The 21,511-nt window shown below is 40.2% G+C and overlaps 2 protein-coding genes and 1 long non-coding RNA gene across 5 annotated transcripts in view; 2 read left to right on the top strand and 1 right to left on the bottom strand.

The window, feature by feature from the left end:
- Positions 1 to 303: 303 nt before the first annotated feature.
- LOC129711030 (uncharacterized) lies at positions 304 to 3,724 on the top strand. Its single transcript, XR_008725768.1, has 2 exons — positions 304 to 353; positions 953 to 3,724. It is a non-coding gene; the product is annotated as an uncharacterized LOC129711030 (long non-coding RNA).
- A 3,175-nt stretch (positions 3,725 to 6,899) lies between these two features.
- On the bottom strand, positions 6,900 to 20,466 carry LOC129711023 (ras-related protein Rab-11B). The gene is made up of 5 exons (XM_055658373.1): positions 20,296 to 20,466; positions 14,265 to 14,460; positions 12,938 to 13,131; positions 9,484 to 9,564; positions 6,900 to 8,628 (listed from the first exon to the last, which is right to left on the bottom strand). Exons 1-5 carry the CDS (start codon positions 20,333 to 20,335, stop codon positions 8,483 to 8,485), a joined length of 657 nt encoding a protein of 218 aa, XP_055514348.1. The 5' UTR covers positions 20,336 to 20,466; the 3' UTR covers positions 6,900 to 8,482.
- A 223-nt stretch (positions 20,467 to 20,689) lies between these two features.
- Positions 20,690 to 21,511, top strand: part of LOC129711022 (E3 ubiquitin-protein ligase MARCHF2-like) — a 37,798-nt gene continuing 36,976 nt past the window's right edge. Inside the window, exon 1 of one of the 3 annotated variants that reach the window (XM_055658372.1) lies at positions 20,690 to 20,849. The gene's annotated coding sequence lies outside the window, so the exon portion shown is untranslated. Of the gene's footprint in view, positions 20,850 to 20,892; positions 21,174 to 21,511 lie in introns of those variants that run through there. The other 2 variants (XM_055658369.1, XM_055658371.1) reach the window with 2 other exon arrangements.

The following is a 21,511-nucleotide window of genomic DNA, read 5'->3' as shown; positions in this document are numbered from 1 at the left end:
GAGATTCACCACTCTCTGTGTGAAAAAAGTTCTTCTCATCTCGGTTTTAAATGATTTCCCCCTTATCCTTAAGCTGTGACCCCTTGTCCTGGACTTCCGTAACATCGGGAACAATCTTCCTGCATCTAGCCTGTCCAACCCCTTAAGAATTTTGTAAGTTTCTATAAATCCCCTCTCAATCTCCTAAATTCTAGAGACCTTTCTATGAAGAGACATATTGCTATCTTTTGAAAATTAAAGGAAGTTGAAATTTGTGGAATGTGTAAAGGCTTGGGATTTGTCGCATTTCATCACTAAAATGGCATGTGGTGGAGGAACCAGAGTATGGCGAGGAAGACCTTTTCCATCAACAGGTACAGTATGAATTCTTTGTTTTGACATTAATGCTTTACTGTCGGAAGTATTTATGAATGGTGCTTGTCTGAGGTTTGTCACTAACTTCAACAAAAGCATCCAGGGATACTGCTGAAACTGGCCCTTTGGCCCAACTTGCCCATGCTGGCCAAGATGCCCCATCTATTCTAGACCCATCTCCCCTTATTTGCCTTTCCCCATGTCCTAAGAGTAGATCGGACTTTGCCTTCTCCCTTTAGGGCCCTCCACATATTGCCCGAGGAAGCTTTCTGTACATACTTAATAAATGTCACCCCTCACAACCCCTTGGCACTACGATGGGTCCCAGTCTATACTGGGATGGTTAAAATCCCCTACTCGGACAACCATGTTAATCTTGTAGCCGCCTGCAATCTTATGACATCATTGTTGTGGAATGGGGGGGGGGGGGGGAGGGGGGAATTTCAAGCATGCGCTCATAATTTTGTCTGGATTAAAGGTGTTTGCGAATAAGCGGTGGTGGACCTGTACGTGAATTACTGGCTAGGCGCGAGAAATTGTTTGAAGAGGTTTTAATGATTGTAATGGGGGAAAAAATGACCACTTTGTTTTATTTCAGGGTGACCCAAGGACCACATCTCGTCAATGTGCAGTGATGTGATCATCATAAATGTACCTTTTTCTTCCCGGAGGATGGATTATTTTACCCTGATTTACTTTCTCCAGAGCCACTGAGAAATATTTTTGTACGCAATATTTTCTTTAAACATTTGAGATCATGCAGTTTTAGTATTTTAATCCATTGTTTTATTTTGTAAACCTGAGTTCTGAAGGGGGTTTTAAAGGTCACTTAACACTGCAAAGTGGTGGTCAAGAGACATTATCAATTTTATGTGGACAGGGAGGGAGGGAGACTATAAACAATTTATCCAAATGGCCTCGGTCTATATTAGTTGTGTATAGATTGAGAATTGGGTTCAGAATATCTAGGGCTTAGCCGTAGCACTGCATCAGAATTTGGTTATTCTGCAGTTTTTCAAACCCAAAGGGTTGTTGTAAAAACTCCACCAAATTGGTGTTAACCTCGTACCCAAACAAAATTATTGTTAGTGGTACGAAACTCCTTCATAACTGCAGATGGAGTACTCTGAACTCCAATGCAGAAGTCTCAGGTGTTTTGAAGAAATGGGCTATAAAGATTTTTTCTTTGATTCTGCCCTAAAATACTGTGTTTGGCTATTCTGTACAAAACTGCTGCATGCGATTGTAAAATTTGTGTAATGGAAAGGAGACTAACCTTTTTGGGCGTTGCATTTATTGAACAGGCAATGGGAGACACATTAATTTTAATTGGGTGAATTACACAATCGTGCGTTTATTGAATGAAATTGTAAATATTGCATGAAAAACAGCAGAATATACCAAGCTTTTTTTTAAACAAAAAATTCATTCATCATGTAATATTTTTTGCTTTTTTAAACTGTACTTGGTGTCAAAATCCCATTATTTAAGTTAGTATTTGGATTCCCACTTTGCTAATGCTATTGAGTGTATTTACTGGGTGGTATATCAATATTTTGGATGGTGGCTTATGGAAGGTTGATTTTTCTTTGTCGCTGATGGCTGTTTAGGACAGAACTGAGTGATTTGTAGTAGCTTGCTTGTTTTAGAGGCTTGTTTAGATTGACCTTTAGGTAAAAGTAAGTGGGCTTGGGAACATGTTTTGCAGCACTGGAACAAATTAAAATTGAACTTGAGGACAGTTTACCCAGCAGTTGCAGTAGCTGCCTTAATTTGCTCTAATTTCAGCTTTAATCATCTGACATAATTAGTCAATGTAAAATACTATCAGAATGGGATTTTCATAACATGACACATTTCCCCTGTTCCTTCATAACTGAGGTTTTCAAAAAGAAATTACGTGAGAATCTCCAGCAATAAAACTACGCTAAAGAGATCTGCATCCAACTCTTCAATATTCACCCTTGTATCACTGTGTTAAATATGTGTTTTTTAGAGTGGGGAGCAGTTAAAATAATAATCATGTTGCTTATATTGCCCTTTTGATTTTATGTATCATATATATGGTTAAATAACAAATGTTATGCTTCTGTTTATCAACTTTTAAAATTGTTTCTCAGATTTTTAAGTAAATTGAACACCTAATAATAAGGAATATTGAGATTTGAATAATGGAGTTCCTTTTGAATCCATACGTTTTATTTGGTTAAGCTTCCTAAATTTGTCATTAATTAGAATTATGTAATGTGAAATTGTCCTCCAATAAAAGGGAGCAGAATATAGCCTGGGAAACAATGTTTAAAAAGATACTTTTGCTTTTATATTAAACTTATTTGAACCATAGCGGATGGTCCTAAAAATCATGTGCACATTAACTGTTTCTTAAATGATCAATTTACTGGTAAAATCATGATATACATTGCTGTGATTATTTTCCTTTAATCTTTTTAAAAGGTTGCGTTACAAGGTTTCTGGTGTTTCCCTTGTAAAATCAAACACTTTCCACTGATTAAAAATAAATCCACAAAACAAATGTGAATTCTCAGTTTGTTTTAATTTTGGGGTTTTCGTTAAAGCAAACTAAATCATTGCTCTCTTCCACTGGTGTATGCATGTCCACATCCTACCTCTCATTTGGTGCCCCCTATAAAACTAAAATTCCTAGTAGCTTTTAACATCAGTCTAATATCAATGACTTGGGTATGAAAGCTGCAGAAGAGCAAGGAAATTAAGATTCTAAAGGAACTGATTTGCCACCATTGAAAATGTAAAGCCTAAACTTACTACTAGTCCTTGTTTGGAGAGGATGTTGAATGACATAATTCAACTGTATAATTAATTTTAATTTTTGAGCAATGAAATAAAATAATGTGAACAAAGCCATTTCTGCCTGTAATTATCACATGATCAGATTGTATGTAGCTGGTGATATAGTAATTTGTGGAGGTGATTAGTTTCATTTATGCATTTATGATACTACTACTTTGGCTTCACCATTTGCATCGGGACCTGACGCTGTTTCTGGAAAGAGGCATGAAAGTATGAACTAATTTCAATGACCTATGGCTCCATAGAAAGTATGTACTGAACATAATCTATAGAATTATAATCTTTGTTTTAAAGATCTGAACAAACTTCATCTTGCCCATGTAGTACAAATATTTTGATTGTCCATAAAAATACATTTACATTTGATATCTATTGAGTTGGCGAATGTAAACATTCTTGGATACGCTAAGAAGCTAGACACTATCACCGAGGTGTTTTGCTGTATGGAGATGATGCCAAAAAACAAAAGTTCTGTAACTTGTAAACATTTTATAACTGGAAATTTTATGAACATTCAATAAATATGGTTTTACATATTAAATTGGTTTAAAGCATGTTTGTTTTTCTTGTATGAGTTTCTATAAGCATGAATACCTGTGAAGTGTTGGCAAGGACTGTTGAGGTTATTTTGAAGGTGGCGGAATCAGTTTTTAGGTTGAACGTACTCCATTCACTGCATTATAAGAGGCTTTTCTTAACTAGAAACAAGGAACTGCAGATTCTGGTTTACAAAAAAGACAGTGCTGGAGTAACTTGGGTCAGGCAGCATTTCTGGCGAACATGGATAGGTGATGTTTTGGGTCGGGATCCAGCTTCATGCCACTCTGAAGAAGTGTCCTGGCCCAAAATGTCACATCCATGTTCTACGGGGATAGAAACAAAATGCTGGAGTAACTCAGCGAGACAGACTGCATCTCTGGAGAGAAGGAACAGGTCACATTTTGGGTCGAGACCTTCATATGCTGTCTGACCCACTGAGTTGCTCCAGTACCACATGTGGATTTTTTTAAAATTATTTTTTTGAACTTCGGCTTAATTTTCAACCTAGCTTAATGGTTGATCTCAACTCTTGGGAGTCAAAAGATCATTGAAGTCTAATTTGAGCCTTTAATTTGGACTTTTAGTGCTGCCATATAGTGATATTCTCAAAGGATTGCATTAGAACATTTAATATTGATGGGTGCAAAGTTGGAAATTGGGTCTCGGTGTCCTGGACTTTTCCTGCTTTTATTTCACCATATGATAACTTGTATGTTCCTGTTACTACTTTGTTTGCATTTTAAAGTGATACATTGGAATAGACCAAGCACATGGCTGTAAACATGTAAATACAAATAACATTTCATTTTCATACCAGGGAATTCTTGCACTCTTGAAATTTGGATTCCATGTAATGGTGTAAATGACTAGAGATTCTGTAGCATGGGGATTTTTGACTGGGAAGACTGAGAATAAGTCATCAAATTGTTGATGTGATGCATTTACCTTTTGGAATAATAGTTTTGGAGTTCTACTTTTGGACAGGGGTTTGTGTTTCATCTCTGGCACTTTATTTTTAATGCAGAGGAAGTTTGTTTAATGTTTGACTTGGTGGCACTGTCTTGGCTTGAGGCTTGCATTGATGGGTTGAAACATTCCAGTTTTAAGAATGTTTACTGGACTTGGAGAACAACACTATTCTTTGGGACATGTTAGAGTCATATAGCACAAATGTCTTTTTGATCCATCATGGACCAAGTAAATGTCTGAAGAAGGGTGCTGACTCCAAAAGACACCCATCCTTTTCTCCAGAGATGTTGCCTGACCCATTGAATTATTCCAGCACTTTGTGTCTACCTTTGGTATAAATCAGCATCTGCAGTTCTTGATGATTCTACATGATTATATTAATCCCATTCACCTTCTATACCATGGTGATTAAAGTGATTAGATATTAAATGGTTGAGAGAATCTGTCTTAACTATCCTATTGGCCAGTGCATTTATAGGTTTATTCCATTTCCTGGATGAACCTATGCCCTCCTCAAATACCTTTTTTGGTAAAATTTATTTATCACTTTGTAGATGGTGGAAATGTTTTGGGGTGTCAGAGGAGGATACTGACAAGTTCTCTTGCAGGATGTTAATTAATAAGGAATTCAAGATCAAGAAGATTCAAGATTCAATTTAATTGTCATTTGGACCCCTTGAGGTCCAAACGAAATGCCGTTTCTGCAGCCATACATTACAAACAAATAGACCCAAGACACAACATAATTTACATAAACATCCATCACATCGCTGTGATGGGAGGCCAAAAAAACGTATATCTCCACTGCACTATTCCCCCCCCCCCCCCCCCCCCCCCCCCCCCCGTCAAAGTCAAAGCCCCGGCTGGCGAATTGTCCCGCGGCCATTAAAGCCACGCCGGGTGGTGCGAGGTCGCAAAGGTCTTGGTGTTAGACAACGACAACGGAGACCCGACAAAGAAAATTTCTCCCGTGCAGGGAGATATTTAAAAGTTACCCCCTCCCTCCCACTCCCCCACACACACACCCCAACAAAAAATAACAAAAACTACATAGAAACAGACAAAAAATAATAAAAACGCAGACGGGCTGCAGAGGCCGCTGCTGACGAGAGTCGCGCCTCTCTATGACTGAAATAAAATGCTTAATGTACTTATTCCAAAATTAATTTGCAATTTGATTTGCCTAAATTAGATAGTTAAAAATGCAATAATTGCTTTGCTTTTTAATTGCTGTCCTAATTATTTTACTCAAATATTCAACATTTGTCCTGACTGAATCCTTGGTAGGTGCACACCTTACAACTTAATCTTAATTATGTGGCTGTACTATATAGAATTTTAGAGTTCCATTTATAGGCTATGCAGTCACAATCCATGCCGACCAGTGATCCCCATGCACTAATTCTATCCTGCCACACACTGGGGACAATTTCTATCTAAGCCAATTGCATCTTTGGCGTATGGGAGGAAACCAGAGCAACTGGAGAAAACACATGCAGGGTACGGGATGTACGAACAGCACCTATAATTGGTATCAATCCTGGATCTCTGCCTGGTGCTGTAAGGCAGCAACTCTACTGCTGTACCACCCAATTAGGAGTGGAAGAAGGTAACATGCTTGACAAAACTTAAGAGTGGAGATAGTTATTAAGAGGGGTCTTGATCAGCTGGGCAAGAGGAATGCCAAATGAATTTTAATTCAGATAAGTGAAGTGTTGCAACATGGGAAGTCAGGACAGGACCTTTACAGTGAATGGGTGGGACCTGGGGAGGGTTGTAGAGCAGTGTTCTGCCTCCAGGTTAGACGCTTGTGATTTATGGTGCACTGCAGGGAATCGGTGCTTAAAGCGTATCAAGAGGTTTGTTTGACTTGCTTCACCTGCTTTCATTTCCATATTGATCTTGTATTAAATGTTTTGGTTTGTAGATATTCCAAGCTTGTGTAGGCTATCCCAAAGAACTCCATCTCAGTTACCCCCATTGATTACGAAATGTAAAAATCACCATTCAATAGTTTAAAGCAGTATTTTGATTTTGTTAAAAGAACTGAAACCACTTGAAATATTAATGGACAACAAGTGTCCAAACCGCTCAAGCTTCCTGCAAAAGAAAACTACTGGTTTGAAATGTTCTATAAAGCATTACATTTCTTTGAGATTCTGGCCTTCAGAGGCCTAACTATAGAAAGTGGAAGCCACAAAGTTGGGAACAGGTTACATTTTATTCCTCAACCCCACTGTTCGCCATAGTGTAATGCACATTGCTTCAATCGCTGTGGACTCATCGGCACCAAGTGCTCAGTTGTGTGTTTCCATGACATTACAAAACATGAAAAGTACTCCCTATATTGGCACATATTCAAGTCACTTTATTGCATTTTGCTGGCACCAGCATGCCAGGGTTATCAAAGTTAATGCTTTAAGTGGAAATTTTTCCAACCAGCATTTCAAACTCTGAACAAGTACAAGCCCTTTATGGGAGAACTGCTCTTTCAAAAAACAGGATGAAGAATTGCAGTAGGTTCTCAAATGACTTCAGTTATGCCCTTGAATCAATTTAAACTCGGTCTAATTCATGGTGCAGTAACAAAGACACAGAAAAGTTTGGCAACATGTTTATCTACATACATAATAACCATGCACAATCAAGTGACAATACATATTTACAAAATGGTTGTACTTAACAGAATACAGGGCCTATTAATGCCGTGGAAGTAATGGTGTCCTCCAAATCAGTAAGAATCATTTGTTCCAATGTGTCAGTCACAGGCAACTTTCTTCTCAGGCTGGGGATAAAGGTAAGGGGCAATGGGGAGGTGGTATTGAGATGGCCAGCATTCACCACACTGGTGACATTTTAATGTCCGGAAACACCACCATGGTAGTCCTTTAAGGGAAGTCGCCTTAATAATATGCAATGCCATTGCAAACAGCACTGCTAGGGAATCAATATGGTCAATCGAGTATTCTTTAGATACAACCGAAGACAAACCAAAAATCAACCAAATATGAAAGATGTGCATGATTTGAAACTGTCCAAATCCAACTGGAAACTGCTTTCTTCGCAAACAAGAAACTTCTCATTCAATCCCAATGTCAACAAGTTTAATTTCTCCACACTTGACCAGGCAATGCAAGCTGGGATTGGTGACAGGCTTTGTGGATATTTACATGCTTCAGGAATGTCAGCTTTTAATGTACTCAGCTACTAACTAATCAGGGCAAAGCAGCACTCAAGGTTGTGTAGCTACATTAAGATGCAGCAGATAGACTACTATTTAGTTATAATTAATAGATCTCGTTACCAATAGTTGTATGGAATAGGAAAAGAGTTTTCCTTTGTGAAGATTCAAAGCAGAAGATATAAATACTTTGACAGGATATAAAGGCCTCCATAGCTATAAAAAAAAAGTGTTCCACAGTATGAACATGTCTGGATCTTTTGATACCGAAACTCTCAATGACAGAAGCATAAATATGCACAAGCTCAAACTTGCCAAAAGAAATATGTAAAAAGGGGCATGTGTTTCTTTTATCTTAAAAAAATATGTACATAAAGTATTGCTCAACATAGTCTTGAATGTTTTCATAATTACAAGCAAAGAATAGATGCACATGCAATGTAGTCACATTAAAAGGGATATTCCGTCTGCAAAAAGGAATGTGAATTCTACGGTTATAACTTTTGGACAGGATTTCATCAATCACAGGACAAGACAGAAGCAATTACAACACTGCAATGCACAGCCAAGAAAGAGTTGGGATTTGGGGAGGGACATAGCTTAAGCAAGTCACATATTCTGGCAACACTGCAGTTTATTAGATTTCTGCCCATCAGTTGTTGGTGGTACACTGATATCTACGACGTTGTTACCAGGCGATTCATCGTGAGCCGATCGATCAGAAATCTGCTTCTGTGAAACTATGCGGTAAATTTCTGGCGTAAAAAAGAGAAAAGCTAACTTTATAACCAAGATATTTAGTTGAAGTCAAAAGTTGAAGTACTTATTTTCTTAGTCATAATCTGCTCTTGATATCTCAAGCCTTAAGAGATTTACTTTGCTGAAATTTAGAGAAAACACAAATGCAACTAAATACATAGATCCGCATAGAAATGTATACCTGTCAAGTCCATGTAACAAACCCTAGTTATAAAACTGCCCTTTCTACCATACAATTGCTGTGAAAAGCAAAGGATAAACCTCGGTCACATGTGTGAGCAAAACCCCATTTTATTGAAGCACTTTTCCCACAAATATAATTGTCTTATGATACATGTAGATTTTAATTAATTATATCTATAGGACTAATGTTACAATTTGTATTCTTTGGTGTAGAACATGGCAGAGGTTCATTGTGCAGTAAGCCGTGCTTAGAACTAGAATAAAACTAAGGCAGATACAGTTTGAATTGGGACACGATTTGTAACCTAAAGGAGTGGGGTACATGTCAGGGGCAAGATATGGTATTGTAGAGACTCACACACAAACACACACGAATACTTCTCTTGGACAGACCAAATTACTATGAATTGAAGTTTTTTACTGAAATGTGAATTGTAGTAAAGTAGGGAGAGTGAGGAAATCTGCATAATTAGACAAAATGCAAGATATTTTGTATTCATTTAGTGCGATCATTGTTCTATAATTAATGAGTGAACGCTGAGCCATTACAAGTATAGCTCAGAGAACTTTGAGTTTATTTTACTTTAGCTTGTGGAAATGTGATGGAAATCTAAAATGATACTGCCAAGAACAGCAGGCCAATAGTTTAAAGAGGCTTATTATATTACCTGTAAGAATATTTTTAAATGCTTCCTCTACATTTGTTGAATCCAGTGCAGATGTTTCAATAAATGAAAGATTGTTCTTCTCTAAAAAAAAAAGAAATATTTTGTGACCAACAGACAGAATTTTCAATGGTGGATTTGGAGCAGCAATTTGGACATCCTTGGGTGATTTTCATTAAAATTCTATAAATAAATCTTTCAGCTTGTTGCACCCAATCTAATAATAATAATAATAATAGCCAGTCCTCAACTTTGTCATTCATAACACCTCAATTCCTCATTTCGAAATTCCTCGTATGTTGCAAAACATACTTGGCGAATAAAATCTGATTATGATTCCGATTCTGAAGTCGCTGCCTAGTCTCTTAAAATTATTTAAGAAATCAGCTTTCACTACTGTTTATGTCGCCCGATAGAAATCTAGGAAAGCATATACATTTTGAAATAGCTTCAGCTGCATATTAACGGATTTTTTAATTTAAGGAGCCTCTGCATAACTTCTCCGTGGATTGCCACCTTGACATAGTGGAGAAGTTTGAGTGGACCTGAGAGCGATGCCATCTGGAGCTATGCTCCTGGTAGGGTCATCTATGGTGGTAAGGTTGAGGGGGAGATCTCGGACAAAAATCAATCCAACCAAGACCTCAACGGTGGAACAGGCAGAGGATGATGGCTGACCTTAGTGGAGCGCACAACGGCTGGGAAGGCAGATGAAGGCTGCAGCAGAAAAGATCTGTCAAGGATCCTGGGGTGGCTATCTGTGCACCATTCTCCCCACATTAAACAAAGTCACGCACAGGCGTCCTCCATATAGGGAATAACACCCTGGAGATACCCATGACCGAAAGGGGCCAAAGAAGAAGCATAACTTCACTTTTCAAAACGGTTTCACAGCAGACTAATAATGTTCCATTATAGCCTCCCACACATTTTACATCTCCACTGAACATCTGCCAATTCTCCCCATTTTTAATTGTCACCTTGATGCCTAATATTCTCATCCTTACTTATAAACTTGCCCTGTTTTATATCACCCGCAAACACTTAACTTCAGCCAGCTCCTGACAGAGACAATGTCATGATGAGCATTACTTTAATCTGAACTGCAGCTCAAGATAAACTAGTCTAACTCACCAGCACGACATTACATTTGAAAAAGACTACCATAAACTGACACTAATATCTAAAGATCATGGGCATTCAGGAGACCAAGGTTAGAGCAATCATTATAACAATCATGCTGTGTGGAAAAGGTGTTTTAAAACTTGAATTGACATGTTGCTAGCAACTACATCAACACAGTATAGAAATGTGGTGTTTAACCATTTTTGTAATACTATTTCAAATCAAAATACCTTATCCTAATGGAATCCTTAATTGTACATCAGAGATTATATTGTGCATTGTGCAAAACAGCATTGTGAATGCTGAATGATTCAAAAATCATACCTAAAGTTGTAAATGCGCTCTGTAAATGCTGAATAAATCCCAGGGATCTAATCTGTGATTAGTGGTTCTTTTTGAAAGTACATTAGCTGGCTGTGCATTAATTGCCACTTTATTATTCTATTCAAAAAATTTAAGTTACACTATCAAACAGATGCTAAATTGTTAATGGATTAGCATTAGAAATTGAATAATCATATTGCTTTAAAAAAAAAAAATCATTAGCTATCATTGGGTCTCGATTGTTGAGCCCACTCTCTCCCATGAAGACAAATTGACGCAGGAATACAACTCCAGAAACGTTGGTTCTGCATTGGCACAGCAACATAGTGTACAGTGCATTCAGAAAATATTCAGGCCCTTCACTTTTTCCACATTTTGTTACTTTACAGCCTTATTTTAAAATGGATCAAATTGTTTTTTTTTAAATCATCAATCCACATACAATACTTCAGAATGAAGAAGCAAAAACAGGTGTTAAAAATAAAAATTGAAATATCACATTTACATAAGTATTCAGACCTTTTGCTAAAACACTCAAAATTGTCCTTAGACCTTCAAGACAAGATTGTGTCAAGACTCAGATCTGGGGAAGGGTATAAAACAATTTCTGCAGCATTGCAGGTCCCGAAGAACATAGTGGCCTCCGTCATTCTTAAATGGAAGAACTTTGGAAACACCAGGACTCTTCATAGAGCTGGCCGCCCAGTCAAACTGAGCAATCGGGGGAGAAGGGCCTTGGTCAGGGAGGTGGCCAAGAACCCGATGGTCACTCTGACAGAGCTCCAGAGTTACTCTATGGAGATGGGAGAACCTTCCAGAAGGACAAATATATCTGCAGCACTCCATCAATCAGGCCTTTATGGTACAGTGGCCACTCGGAAGCCATTCCTCAGTAAAAGGCACATGACAGCACGCTTGGAGTTTGCCAAAAGGCACCTAAAGGACTCTCAAACCATGAGAAACAAGATTCTCTGGTCTGATTAAACCAAGATTGAACTCTTTGGCCTGAATGCTAAGCGTCACGTCTGGAGGAAACCAGGCACCACTCATCACCTGGCCAATACCATACCACAGTAAAGCAAGGCGGTGGCAGCATCATGTTATGGGGATGTTTTTCAGCAGCAGGAACTGGAAGACTCGTCAGGATTGAGGGAAAAAATGAACGGAGCAAAGAACAGAAGGATCCTCGATGAAAACATGCTCCAGAGCGTTCTGGACCTCAGACTGAGGCGGAGGTTCACCTTCCAACAGGACAACGACCCTAAGCACACAGCCAAGACAATGCAGGAGTGGCTTAGTGACAATCGAACATCTCTGGAGGGACTTGAAAATAGCTGTGCATCAATGCTCCCCATCCAACCTGACAGAGCTTAAGAGGATCTGCAGGGAAGATTGGGAGAAATTACCCAAATACAGGTGTGCCAAGCTTGTGGCGTCATACTCAAGAAGACTTGAGGCTGTAATCTCTGCCAAAGGTGTATCAACAAAGTGCTGAGTAAAGGGTCTGAATACTTATGAAAATGTGATATTTCTAAACACCTGTTTTTGCTTTTTTATTATGGGGTATTGTGCGTAGATTGATGATTAAAAAAAACTGAATTTAATCAATTTTAGAGTAAGGCAGGAATGTAGCAAAATGTAGAAAAAGTCTGAATACTTTCTGAATGCGCTGTAAGTTCTGCAAGCATCTCTTCTACCTGACCCGCTGAGTTACTCCGGCATTTTGTGTCTTTGGCATAAACCAACCTCAGCAGTTCTGTGTCATTACCCAGGTGCGGCAGCTTACTTCACCCTGAAAACATTCATCTATGCAGGCATCATAGGGCAAAGAGGATGAACAAGATTCTATTATTTTAACCTCTGGGCAAGTAGTGGCATCGTATTTCAGTGTTAACCTACTATAATGAACTTAAAATTATCCTCCCAAATTCATAATTAATGTACTTTGAATTAAATAAAACACATCACATAAATAGCAAAGCGTGTTATGGTCATGTCCGACACCTACCTGCAAAGGCCCGTGCCTCATCCGTGGGCACAGCTCGGAGATGACGTAGGTCGCTCTTGTTCCCAACCAGCATGATGACAATATTGTTGTCAGCATGGTCACGTAATTCCTTCAACCACCGCTCGACATTCTCGTACGTTAGATGTTTGGCAATATCGTACACCAACAGGGCACCTACAGCACCACGGTAGTACCTGAGAACACACACACACACACGCACCCGATAGTATCAGTCATTTATGCTCACCCGATGTAGACAGCACCCTTGCATTCTGTGGCATATGGTGAATTCTATGTGTAGTCAGCATCGATGATAAGAAAGCTCTTGTTGATGAGACTCATTGATGGTGGTATGGTGGACACAGGAGGGGGCATGGAAAAGTAGGAAAGAGAAACTGTTCTTGAAGTTTGCACTTAGGTTTGATGCAGGTCATATTCAAGAGAGAAGTCACAGAGGCCATGCAACTTTTCCGTGGTGCAAAAAACAGCTTTAGCAATGTTAGTCAAATCCTTTCCCATTTGTCTATCAACTTGCACTTAATTCTGGGGATGACCAAAGGTTCTAAATTTGGTCAAAAACAATTTAAAGGCTTATGCAAGATTAAGGAATATGAAATCAGACAAGGCCTTTGAAAAATAAAGCAAACAGGAAAAAACTCAAGCAGACCATTAGAAGGGCCAAAAGGGGCCATAAAATGTTATTGGCATGTCAGATGAAATAAATTCTGGCTAAAGGTCTGAGACCAGTGATGTTTTGCTGAGCCAAATATATCTTCGATGTAAATGTAGATGAGATGGCCAGCAAGTTAGCAGACATAAAAACTGGAGGAGTTGTGGTCATTGAGGAAAGCTGTCATAACAGGATCAATATATCAATCCCACAGATCCCCGAAAACACATGTAAAGTGGCAAAGGTGCAAATGGTAAAACTACGCTTTGGAATTTAAGAGCCTGGAAGTCATGCTGCATGAAACTTGGGTTAGGCCCCCTTTGGAGCATTGAGTGCAGATCTGGTCACCCCATTATGGAAAGGATGTAGAAGAGGTTGATCAGAATGTTGTTTGAATTGGTGGATAATTACTATAAAAAGAGGTTGAACAAATGATTTGTATTTCCATCAGCTTTCTAAATAACACATTTGGTGGCTAACAAAATCACTTACTAATTCTTGATAGAGGCAAGTATATCAGTCAGACCTTGACTGATCCATTATTTCTCAATACCAGAAAATTATACACACCTCAACCTGTTCTCCTTAAAATGTGCATGCAGTCTGGTTACTTTATAATTGCTATTAATTAGCTATATTTAGAAATGAAATGCTTACGCTGAAGTGATGGCACGGTATCGCTCCTGACCTGCCGTGTCCCAGATCTGTGCTTTAATTGTCTTTGCATCTACCTGGATACTCCTGGTGGCAAACTCCACTCCAATGGTGCTTTTACTTTCCAGATTAAACTCATTACGTGTGAACCTTGACAAGAGGTTGCTCTTTCCAACCCCAGAATCACCAATCAACACAACTGGAAGAGAGAGAGAGAGCGCATATTAAACATTTAGCTGCTATATTCAGTAGGGTAAAGGCTATTCGTCCCAGTTTGTTACACATCCTGACATGTTGAATTTTCTTTCACTCAGTATTTGTCCCGAATCCAAAATGGTGAAGCCTACAAATCAAGCAGTTAAGGGCAAGAGTGACTGAGCAATATCTTCACTGCTTCTGACATTACAGTCATGTATTCACACTTCCCAACCAAAATGTTTGCTGAAGTTTAAAGACGATTGCCTCCACAGATGCTGCCTGACCCGCCAGGTTCCTCCTGTGGTTTTGATGTTGCTCAGAATAGAACATCTGCAGTCTGTTGTCTCCATAAATCAAAACATTCTTACAACCAGGTGTACAGCATGGAAACAGGCCATTCAGCCCACCTTGTCCATGCCAACCAAGTTTTCATACTGGACTAGTACCTCTTGCCTGGATTTGGCCCATATCCCTCGAAACCCTTCCTATCCACATAACTCTACAAATGTTGATTAAAAGTCATAATTGCATTCATTACTATATATTCCTCTGGCAGCTCATTCCAAATACGGACCACCATCCGAGAGAAAAGGTTGCCCGCGGGCCCCCCTTAACTCTCACCTTAAGCCCACGCCTTCTAGTTTTTGAATCCTCTACCCTGGGAAAAAGACTGATCTTTCAATCTATCCATGCCCTTCATGATCTGGTATATCTCAAAATGTAACCCAGTCAGCCTCTATGCGCCAAGGAAAAATATCCGTGCTTATCCAACCTTCCCCCAATACTTAAGTCTACAATCCCAAGGAACATACTCTTATCTCCGAATAGTGAATGCCCCCTTTCCAACTTAATGACATTCTTCCTACAGCTGGGTCACCAGAACTGCAAACAGTACTTCAAGTGTGATCCCACAACGACTGGTACAGCTGCATCCTGACGTCGCCATTTTTGTTCGCAATCCCCTTCCCAATGATTGTAGGAAGGAACTGCAGATGCTGGTTTAAACCGAAGATAGACACAACATGCTGGAATAACTCAGCGGGACAGGCAGCATCTCTGAATAGAAGGAATGGGTGACGTTTCGGGTCGAGACCCTTCTTCAGACTGAAGTCTAAACGTCACGCATTCCTTCTATCCAGAGATGCTGCCTGTCCCACTGAGTTACTCCAGCAATTTGTGTCACCCTTCTCAATGAATTGTACCAAATGTTTTCACCACACTGTCCACTGACTCACCACTCTTGTGATTGAGGTAGTGCAGCGTAGGTTCACGAGATTGATCCCTGGGATGGCGGGACTGTCATATGAGGAAAGATTGAAAAGACTAGGCTTGTATTCACTGGAGTTTAGAAGGATGAGGGGGATCTTATAGAAACATATAAAATTATAAAAGGACTGGACAAGCTAGATGCATGAAAAATGTTCCCAATGTTGGGAACTGTGGCCCAGAACCAGGGGCCACAGTCTTAGGATAAAGGGGAGGCCATTTAAGACAGAGGTGAGAAAAAACTTTTTCACCCAGAGAATTGTGAATTTGTGGGATTCCCTACCACAGAGGGCAGTGGAGGCCAAATCACTGGATGGATTTAAGAGAGAGTTAGATGGAGCTCCAAGGGCAAGTGGAATCAAGGGATATGGGGAGAAGGGAGGCACGGGTTATTGATTGGGGTCGATCAGCCATGATCATAATGAATGGCGGTGCTGCCCTCGAAGGGCCAAATGGCTTCCTCCTCCACCTATTTTCTATGTCTATGTCTAAAAAGATTGTAAAAGTCAACAATATCTATGCTTCTCATTTTTATACATTTCTTGAAGGTCTCCCCTCAAACACTAGTGCTCCAGATAAAACAATCCAAGTCTGTCCAGCCTCTCCTGAAACCAGGCATCATTCTGATAAGCCTCTTCTGCACCCTCTCCAAAGCCTGACACCTTATACTCAATGCCCTGACCAATGAAGGCAAGCATACCATACACTTGCTTTAACACACTATGCCATGTGTATATATTATTAATGTATATAGCAAACAGCTGGTAACAGGCCAATCAGAAAACAACCTGCCAATCAGACTACTACCCCCTCCACTCCTTCCTCCAAGCCAAAATTTGAAACCAATTGACTGATAAGGCTCACAGGGCTGTAGTACCCTGGCTTATTGTTGCTGCCCTTCTTAAATAACAGTACATTAGCCACCCTTCTGTCTGTCTGAACTTCACCCGAGGCCAAAGGTAGTGAAAATATCTCTGCAAGAACAATCTTATACATAACTAGTTTTAATTAATAGTATGGATCTTTGTTTATTCCACATCCTCCAAAATTGAAATATGAAATGCTTTACAAATTAACATTCAACATTTGCAACTTTTTCCACAGAGGATGGTAGGTACAGTATATACAATGAGCTGCCATAGGAGCTGTTTGAGGCAGGTACTATAACAACATTTAAAAGACATTTGGACAGGTACATGAATAGGAAAGGTTTAGAGTAAGTGGGGAATTCTTGGTCGCCATGGGCCAAAGGGCCTATTTCAGTGCTGTATGACTATGACTGAAGTCATTTTTGAATGGGGTATGAAAATGTAGTTCAGCACAATACTGATGAGGTCATTGATGTATTCAGAACAAGGAAAACAGGATATAGCCTGCAATAGTCTGGATTGTGGCAAAGAATAAGCAAAAATAAACATATAATGCAGCAGAAAACCTAAAATTATGCAAAGTTTACAATTACTAGTCTAATCTGTATAGTTTGCTAGAAATGCCTCCACATTTGAAAGTTAAATATGATTTCAATAATGAAGTTTTACTGTTGCAGATCAATATTTAGTGTATATTTATGATCAAAACTACATACTGGTTTTAGCACAGCACAAAATCATACTATTATGACAAGTGTTTAAGAAAGCACTGCAGATGCTGGAAAAATCGAAGGTAGACAAAAATGCTGGAGAAACTCAGTCAGGGCCGGGACTTTATCTGCACACATCATACGAGCCCAGTCTGTTTTGAATCAGTTAGTCCACTATATTTTTAACAAGTGTCACATCTAAAGCAGATTTGTCGCTGCAGAAATTCCAAGTATTTTCTTGGTTATAAGAAAATATGAAATAGCAGGAATTGGTCTAATCCCCAGAGCACCAGCATTCAAGATCACGGCAGATTGTTTTCCTCAGCATTACTTTCCTTTGTCAACTCCATATCCTCAGGAGAAAATAGCAACTGAAAGATCGGTTCCTCCACAGCAAATTAAATACAATGTCATTTTCCTCCTTTCTAAATCTATACTGAAACAAAGTACCTGCACCAATTTCTTTGTTCTTTTCCCAGTATTTTAAAAAGCGTGAAATGTATCAACAAGCTCAGCATCTCAATTTTTAAGTGCTCTTATTGATGTTACAGCACATTTTAAATTGGTCAAATAAAACTAGTATTTTATCCCCTCAGTTCTGTAGTGAATATTGGTGTCAGCTCATTACTTCAACCAATCTTCCTTCATCAAAAGACCACCAGGGTCACCGGGGAGATGGCTGTCCTGCCGGAAGTCTGTTCGTTTTTGCTCTCTTTTTGTTATTTTTTTAGTTTGTTAAAAGTTTTGTTTTAATGTTCTGCGGTTTGTTTTATGTGGGTGGGGGGGGGGGGGGGGGTGGGGAGGGGATCGGGATGGAACTTTCTTTTAGGTTCCTACCTTCCCGGAGATGTGATTAATTTTTGGATCACATTCTCCGAGGTCTGCGGCCTACCATCGCTGGAGCAGGAAGCCACCTTGGACTGTCGTGAGCCCCACCGTGGGGAGTGGACTTAACATCGGAGCGGACCCCTTGTCTGGGATCGCTCCCACCACGACCACCAAGGGCTCGCAATCTCGGGAGCTCCAACATCGCAGAAGGTTCGACCAGCCCCAATCCGAGGTTCGATCGTCCAGCACAGGGGAGCTGACATCCCCCCCGATGCAGGAGCTTGATCGCCTCGAAGCGGAGGGCCCGAACGCCACCGGCTACGGCAGTCGAGATCGCCCCGTCAACGGGGGCTCGAGGCCCACGACCGAGGAAGAACTAAGGGAAGGATTTGAACTTTATTTCGCCTTCCATCACAGTGAGGAATGTGTAGGAGTCACTGGGGTGGATGTTCATGTTAAAATGCGTTATTGAGTGATCGGTTTCTTTTAATTGTATGTCTGACCTGGCCAATGAAATTCTTCGTATGTTGCAAAACATACTTGGCGAATAAAGTGTGATTCTGATTATGAAATACGAATATGTTGGAGAATGGCTTTTTACTGCAATACTGTATGATCCTACATATTAAAAGAAAAATGAAACATTTTAAATTGTGTAAGGGAAATCCCTTGAAGTGTTGAAAAACCCAAATAAAATTAATAGTTCTTGGTTTACACGAGCTATTTTTGGATTCCAGATTTAACCTACTTTGGTTTCTGATTGGGGAGCAGGATATGGATCATGAAAGCACTGCAAGGACTTGGCTGGTAAGAATGTTGAATGCTGTTTTCAAAAATGAAGATGCTGGGATGGTATGAATGAAAACAACAGGTACAAGTATATATTTGACAAGGAAAATATTACTAGTTCATGCTGTTCCACTCAACCTGTAAATGTGCTTGAATGTGGGATGCCAAATTCCAATAGGGTGATTTCACGAAAGGTCACTGGAGTGTAGATCCGCACCCACGTGACCGAAAATCTCAAGTGGAGGACATGCTAGACATCCGGTACATGTTAGTGGATGGGAAAACACGCATTTTCCCACCCGTTAAAAACATAGAAAACGGCCAGGTTTTGATCAGCAATTTATTGTGCCAGTCGGGGTGACCGTAAGGCACAGCTACCTAGATTTACAGTAAAAAAAAGATAGAAACTAAGGTAAATTAAAGAGGGAGCTGAAGGTGCCAATCCAGCGGAAGTGAACAGCGGACATTTGCCGTGGAGATTTAAAGGTCCAAAATATCGGGAATTATCGCATTTGCTCGCTGAATTTCATCAAAAGTAAGTCAATAATGCCTTACTTTTGATGAAATTCAGCGAGTAAACACGATAATTTTGGTCGAAACGCAGGCCTACACACAACGCAGCACCACAGCTGCCGAGAATGTTTATAGCGAGTGACCTATGACCTGGGCATGTGCAGTCGGAATACCAAACTCGCTTATTGGCATCAATGTTGCATTTTGAAAAAAACTGTCTTGACCCTGTAACAGGACAGAGTATTTCATGCTACATTTGCCAAGTGACAGTTGCAGCCTTACATTCATCTGAATTATAATACTTCGTCCTCACGTAGCTGATAAGTTTTCCCAGAGTTCATACCACCATCATGTTTTACAGAATTCCTACTTCAACGTCATATAGCCACAGAGTGCGGGGCAGGGAGTCGTGTAATGAGTACATGATGAAAAAAGTTACAAATCCATACTTACGCAGAAGATGCATGAAACCATTTCCAAGTCTTACACCCACAGAAAATAACATCTTAACTTGTAAAAAAAAAAGTGCACATTAATTCCATACAATGTTATTGCGTAATTAAACTGCAATGAAGTCAAAACTGGATTACATCTGCAGATGATAAATCAGCTGCCAATAGTTCATTATTTGTTGCAGACTTCAGCTTTTTTTGGTTGGAGAGGCTATAGATCCTGCTGCCAGCAGTTCCTCATTCCTTTCTGTTGGCAAGTTAACAACCCCTACTGAGAAATTTAAAAAGTCGTCCACTATGAAGGAGCTTTTTAGTATCTTTTGCCCAGATTGAAGGCTCAAAGCCTGAGGCCTACCTCTAATTGCGAGTAAAACAGTCCGTATATTTTAAAATCCATTCGTTCACTTACCTTTAAACAGGTAATCGTACTCATCATCTCTTGTTCCCATGTTAGCGTCAATTTAACCACCTTCCACCAAAGCAAAAAAAAAAGCCTGCAACAACCGCAAAAAAAAAACCCCCTTCCTTTTTTTCTGCCGAGGCTCAAGCCCAACCCCTCAGCGGACAGCCGGAAGTCCAGGTCAGCCCGCCCACCGCCGCGGTGAGTGGCAGCACGTGGGACCAATCAGAGAACGTCTCATCGCAACCTGCCATCGCTATAGTGACCACATCCGTGTTTGATTGGTCGAGATCAACCCGTGGTCCCGCCTTCTACCACATGTACTCCAAATGATTGGTCTGCCCACCTATCAATTGGAGCGAATCTAGTCACTGATTGTGTAGCTCGCCTGTCATTCGCGGTCACCGTCCCGGCAAACCCCTTCCGGCGCGGATTTGCCCCGCCCCCTCCCCTCAGTCAGGACGAGTCGTGCGCATCGCGGATAGTCGTGTAGGGCCAAATGAAAGGCTGAGCCGCTCCCCGGGCATCCACCCCCCCCCACCGAAGAAGGCGCTAACTCTGAGGTAACGCAAAACAAATGGTCGGCAATCGTATTTTAAAAATAAATACTGTGCCCACGGTGGCACGGCACGGTACGGCGGCGTGCGTCATAATCACGGGATTGGGATTATTTGGTGGTTAAAATGTCTCCTCAAACGGTCATTTAATCAGGCCTCCCTGTGAACTGTCAGACGGTTTGCAGCCCGACACTTCTGCAAGGATCCTCCTGTGACAACTCGGGGGAGGGAGGGAAACTAGCCAAATTCTTCAGTGGTTTGAATCATTGATCAACTCCAAGATAAATCTGTTTTCTGACAAAAGTCTGTGCGCCTCGAATAATGTTCCAGGTGAGTTGTCAAATCTGAAATCTCTGGGTAAGAGACAGGCTTGTTGACTGTGAAAACCAACTGACCCAACGTAGTGTCAAAGTTCACTTTGACTAAGCACTCCTGGATTAATATCTGACTGGAAAGTCTACCAGAAGTGAGTAATGGTATCGCCGTGAATTGTTTTTTTTCTTTGTTCGTGGTTGATCACTTCTGAGACAAGATAAGATTTTCTATTATTTTACTCACTACCTTATGCGATTGTAACTCGAACATGTACATAAGAAGAAGAAGAAGAAGAAGTAGAAGAAGAAGGCAGGAGAATGTGGTTGAGAGGGAAAGGTTATTGAGCCACGATT

The sequence above is a fragment of the Leucoraja erinacea genome, chromosome 29, assembly GCF_028641065.1.
Source record: "Leucoraja erinacea ecotype New England chromosome 29, Leri_hhj_1, whole genome shotgun sequence".
Classification (NCBI taxonomy): Eukaryota; Metazoa; Chordata; class Chondrichthyes; order Rajiformes; family Rajidae; genus Leucoraja; species Leucoraja erinaceus.
Note: the sequence above shows the minus strand (reverse complement) of the source record. Positions and strands in the feature narration are given on the sequence as shown.